The sequence below is a fragment of the Dendrobium catenatum genome, unplaced genomic scaffold, assembly GCF_001605985.2.
Source record: "Dendrobium catenatum unplaced genomic scaffold, ASM160598v2 fragScaff_scaffold_923, whole genome shotgun sequence".
NCBI lineage: Eukaryota > Viridiplantae > Streptophyta > Magnoliopsida > Asparagales > Orchidaceae > Dendrobium > Dendrobium catenatum.
The window spans coordinates 971911-977990 of NW_021319385.1; the positions used below are offsets into that span (position 1 = coordinate 971911).

Sequence of the window (6080 nt, forward strand, 5' to 3'; positions counted from 1 at the left end):
CCAAAAAACCCAAAAATACTTAAAAATGAAATAAATCCATCAACGCGCTTAAAGCAAAATCCATCCGCCCTCCGCAACAGTTTGTCGAGGCGGACAAATTTAAATAAACTCTAGCTCACAAAGAGCCAAATGCCTAGTCGAAAATATCACTAGGATCCATTCTCAAACAATCTCTTGCTAGTAAGGACGTGGTACGTGTCCTCTAACCGGCAGTTTCGCCGCCAAATGGCACTGCAGGTAAACGGTTATGACCCGGGGCCCTCTGAACCGAGTGGTTTTGCCGCCAAATGGCACCACAGATAGCAGTTATGGCCAGAGCCAATACGCTCCTTAATGGCGTTAAATCCTTGAGATATGAATCAATAGGATATGATTGATAGGGCACAAAGCCCTCTGTAAGCTAAGGTGGATTTAAATTTGTCCCCTTAGACAAACATTCAACCTCGGTCTACAAGGTCCCCTTGGACGAAGCAACCCATGGCTGCCGACAAGGATCCTTCTGTCAGGTTGGGTCGACTACCTCCTCTGACTAAGTAGACCAGGGACCACGATGGCCCGGGACGACGGAACCATGGGATCTTGATCGGGTCTATCATCCATTCCCCCACCATCCGCTTTAAGTGCAAGATGGTGAAAATTTCCATTTTTAAATAACAAATCTTCTAACTCCAAATGCCAAACATCTAAACTTTCAAATTCCCAACTTCCAACCTTTCCAAATACCCAAATCTAAACCCAATTTCCAAAATCCAATCTATGCTGCTACTATATGCCAGATAACACGTATCTTTATACATATCTGATTGACGACTAGCCTTAATCGAAAGTTCTCTCTCGTGATCGGGAGGGGTAATTAACTATAGGGGCTTGCGCCTTTAGGAAACCAGAACTCAGATCATAAAGTCCTCGCAAAATGAGGGCGAAATCTCTGGGTAGTGTCTTATCTACAAACTCATCTGCCTTCTCAAATTTACCCCGGAACTTATTCAGTTAAAACTCTCTCGCCGAATAAAAGGAAAAAGTGCGGCGGGGAGGCCGGGGCCGAATTTTCGGAGCCCACATCACGTCAACGCTAAAGAATGCAATCGAGTGATCGAATCCCCCTCATCCACTCACCCCAGAGGATTTGCTACCAAGAATGACCGGCTCCATGTTCGGGAATGTGGGAGATGACACCAAAAGAATCAATAGAAGGCCATCCATTATGCATGATCGATGTTGTCCAGACCACCAAAAAGCATCCCTGCAGGCGAGGTAGCTCAGGAATGACGATCCACCCACGTTAATTGATTTGCTTCAGGATGTATTTGACATCCTTAGCCAAAGCCCCCGTATCATTTCATATGTTAACGCTTTCTTACCGATACTAATATTTGTAATCTCCATGCACCAACTCCACCTCCATCACCATCATGACCGTCACCTATTCAGAGGAGTTTCGTTTGGCTTAGATGAAATGATGCAAAGATCATCACAATTGAATGAATGTGTATCGGATCCTACTCCAAATCAATTATAGCCACGTCTAGCTTTTGCATACATTTTAATTATTTTTAAATTTTGTTGTCTTTCCTTATTGGTTTCAAGTGACTTTAATAAGCAATGAGGACACTATTAATATTATATATATAGTGAGCATTAGGATTGCATGAAAATAACTGAAGAATGAAATGAATACGAAATATTGAAATTCTCATCATTCTTTCTCTCATCCCTTCCGCTTCTTCTATCTCCTCTTCCTCTAGCTCCCTCTTCGAGTCCCTTCTGTCAACACAAGTTCATCTCTACTCAAACTATTACAATGTTACAATGTATAGCATCATCATATGCCTTCTACCAGCTATTTGGTATCAGATAGATTACACAACTTAAGCACCAAATCACTGTTGGAGAAGCATCTATCTTCAATTCTATTTTTATTTGTTTGTTCTAATAAATATCAATATCATCATTTTTAGCCTCTAGGTGGTTAATTTTCCACTTACCTACACTATGGAAATGTTTATGAGGCTGAGAATATAATGAAAACTAAATTACCATATAATTAAAAACAGAATAGAAGGATGATAAAAGAAAGACACTCATACCTCCTAAAAGAATCATATCTTTCCCATCTTTCGACTGCAGCGCACTATTCTGGAAGCCAGTGCACCAATATTTATCCTGTTAAAATGCCACCACAAATTGATTAAAATTAATATGGCAAATGGATCAAATCAAAGGAGGTTGCACACTAGGGGCTCTTTGAGGTTAAAAAATAGATGCGAAGAAAAAAATGCAAGTAAAACAAATTTTAGATATTTTAGTTTTGAGCAAAGTCATGCGACGTGCATGAACCCAAACCAACTTTAATCTCACTTTAACAACATACCTGCAAAGTAAATGTAGTGGTATTAGCCACATTCACTTTGTAGGACTTATTGTTTGCTAAGAAAATGCTTAGAAGCAAACCATTCAACCTCTTTATTAGATAGATTTAACTTAGGACCCCAATATGCACCATAAATTACAAATTTTTATAAAGCATCATTTTAACAGAGTAGAGGATTTTCCAATAAAAAAAATACGGATATTAATAACATGAGATGCATAAACTGATAAAAGTAAAAAAGTTATCAATATTTTTACAAGGAAAAAGATCCCTGGTTCATATAGAAAACTGGATTACTATGGTCAAGGTTATCAACGAACCAAACAATAAAAAGTAAAATTTCAAACACCTGTAAATTTGACAAGATTAACACATGATCAAGAATGTTTTATTCCTAAAGAAGAGTTATTAAATCATATCAAATTTCAAATTTTAAAGGAGAAGCATAAAATTAAGTTAAGTGTTGCAGAGAGGAGGATGCTTGGGTGGATGACTGGCTGCACTCTTAGAGACAATGTAAAACTAGCATATACATGAAAAGGTTGGAGTAGCTCCAACGGTAGATAAGATTAGAAATAGTCATCTTAGATGGTTTGGTCACACAAAATGTCAGCCTTTCGATGACTCAGTTAGGAGAGTAGATGTATTAGATTTGACCTATGTTAAGAAAGGTCGAAGTAGACCAAAAAATATCTGGTTAGAAAATATTATAAATGACTTTTTTTTATTAGATCTAAATGAGAATTTGACTCTTAACAAGACACAATGGAGAAAAAGGATTCAAGTAGCTGACCCCACGTAGTGGGATAAAGGCTTGATGTTGTTGTTGTAACAAATTTCAAAAACATTGCTATCCATATTGATTTTCAAGGATATACCTAAAAATTAAAGCTTTAGAAACTCTTCTCCTAGAGCAGAATTTTGAAGTTTCAATAGGCATGAGCTAGAAAGACTCTTTGATCATATTGTGGGATGAAATAATGTTAAAATCTAAGATCGTTCATCAATGAAATAAAAAAGATTTGGTAATATCTTACTTTCTCGGATCAATTTCCAGATGTTTTGAAAAGATTATCAGCATCTTGCAGTATGCACCTAAATCGGAACATAAATGAGCATGTTCCTAAAATTGTATACATGCCCCAACATTATGACAATTTGGAATCATATCAAAAGATGGAACCTCTATGATAATTTCTTTTTCTGTTTATTGAAGTTTGAGTTACTTTTGTGTTTTTTGTTACTTAAGTGTGGATGAGATATGCTACTTTCCTAACACAACTGAATTTAAAAGCTCAAATTGTTTATTGAAGTTCATGTTTTAATTTACAGTTTCCATCAATTGGCACAATAACTAAGAAATGAATTGATATAGAACGAGAAGGGAAAAAAGGGGACATTTGAGATTTGAATTTCTTGCTTTAATTGAGATCAAAATATTAGGAATAATTAAATCAAATCAAATCTAATTAGAAACCTAATTAGATTTAATTTAAGTAACTTTCCTAAAATAGGCTATCTTAAATTAGGAAAGTATTTCAAATTCAAAATTACTTAGAATTTGAACTCAAATATTTTCCTAACTTAAATCGTTTGATAAAAGGAAAATAATCAAAGAGGAATTAAAATTTTGAAGGCAAAGAGGAAGAAGGGGGGGGAAGGGGCCGGCGGCATTAAAAGGGGTAGGAGAGGTTATGGAAAGAGAATTAAAAAGGGCTTTGATTGGAACCATAAATTAGGGAGTAATATTTAAATCACGTCCAATTAAATAATTAACCGGACCTAATTCAAATACTTTCCTAAAATAAGAATCCTAATTTTAGAAACAAAATTCAAATCAAATTAATTTGAATTTTAAATTTCAATTTGTTATTAAGTTAGAAGGGCTAAAATAGGAAAGGGCTTTGAATGTTGTGGGCTCCAAAAATTCGGCCCCGGCCTCCGCCCGCCCGACTGTGCTTTCCCTTATTCGGGGGAGTTTTAACGAACTAAGTTCTAGGATAAATTTTGGAAGGCATATAGGTTTGTAGATAAGACACTACCCAGAGATTTCGGCCTCATTTTGCGAGGACTTTATGATCTGAGTTCTGGTTTCCTATAGGCGCAAACCCCTATAGTTAATTACCCCTCCCGATAACGAGAGAGAACTTTCGATTAAGGCTAGTCGTCGATCAGATATGTATAGATACGTGTTATCTGGCATATAGTAGCAGCAATGAGTAGTGAATTCTTTTGATTGTAGTGTCTTATCTACAAACTCATCTGTCTTCCAAAATTTACCCCGGAACTTTTTCCGTTAAAACTCCCCTTGCCTAAACAAAAGCACAATAAGCGTGGCGGGGAGGCCGGGGCCGAACTTTCGGAGCCCACAGATGCAAAAGAACATTATTCCAATATATTCCTCAATGTAAAAGATACTCCCAGAGTAATGAAAATAATGTTTTCATATCAGAGACAGATAACCCAAAGTAACAGGGCAGCAGTATGCAATGATAACAAATGAAGGCCTGTGTTAGTTAATAATCATCTTATATATTGTGAAAAGATGCGGGTAGCTTAGATCTTCACCAATTCTTTGAAAGAAAAAAGTTAGTGCAAGCTAGTCATGAATTCAACAAAATTTCCACATCGCATCACCAAAACGAAAACAAATATACGACTCAATAAATAGACTACTTTAATCACAGGATAAATCTAACCATGTCAACCATTTCTTACAAGTAAAAATAAGGCACTGAAAAGACATCCAAACCAAAAGTTAACGCTCTTCTAAAAAACTGTTGATAATCATAGATCTAGCTAAGAGACAAAGAAGATAGAATTAGTGTAGAAATCAATAAAAAAGGTATTCCTATAAGTGGAGTCCAAGCACATGTGTGTACCAAAAAAAAAGGTTGGTAGGACTGGGGGAAGTTGAAAGCGCTAAGCATATGACAAGTTACGTAGTGTTTAAACCTTGCCAAGATAGTCTGGAATAGATGAAAATCATTCATGTCCAACATAATTAACAAGTAATCACATATTTTAATATATCTTACCCCAGTTGTGAATAAATAATCATGTGGATATATTGGTAATTCCACTGAATCCTCAAAATGAAAAATAATCTTCGGGAAACCATCATCAATCCTGAAAATAAAAAGGAAGTGCATATGAGGACACATGCATCTTTAATACAAATAAATTAAGTAGAAGTTCAATAAGTGCAGTTTAATATTAGATGCAAAACCAGCAATCAAAAGAAAAAAAATAACAGGAGAAACCCTAAGGAAACAACCTCTTCCTAGCCATGCTAAAGCAACAGAACTTGATGTGCACTGACAGATCCCAACAAAACAAACCCACCTCAGTGCTTCCTCTGCCTTTAAATTTTTTAGAAGAACAAGCATTAGGTTCCAAGAACTTCTATCAAGCATTATTCTACCAACGAATGCTAGCAAATCAAATGAAAACTTAGTATAATCCCTCAATTACAGCTTGATCTGCACTGAGAAAATGATTTTTCGGATCCCGCCCGAGCCGGACCGCGACAAAACCTTCTTATCCAGGATCTGGCTTTGGAATTGGTTCCTGAACTGAATCTTCCAAATTACTCAACTCAACAGACACACAAACACAGAGCTACTATTTATCATCAATCACAGCGGAACAACATCTATATTTTCATTTTCCTCAAAACAATCATCTACAGATACAGTACATGGCTTTT

General features: G+C 36.3%; 1 protein-coding gene across 1 annotated transcript in view; it reads right to left on the reverse strand.

Annotated features, from left to right (window-relative positions):
* Positions 1-6080, reverse strand: part of LOC110108589 (aspartic proteinase-like protein 2) — a 47065-nt gene that overhangs the window by 7941 nt on the left and 33044 nt on the right. The window contains exons 7-8 of the mRNA XM_020839282.2: positions 5410-5500; positions 2088-2163 (exon numbers count right to left, since the gene is read on the reverse strand). Coding sequence (XP_020694941.1) covers positions 2088-2163; positions 5410-5500 — 167 coding nt within the window. The remainder of the gene's footprint in view (positions 1-2087; positions 2164-5409; positions 5501-6080) is intronic.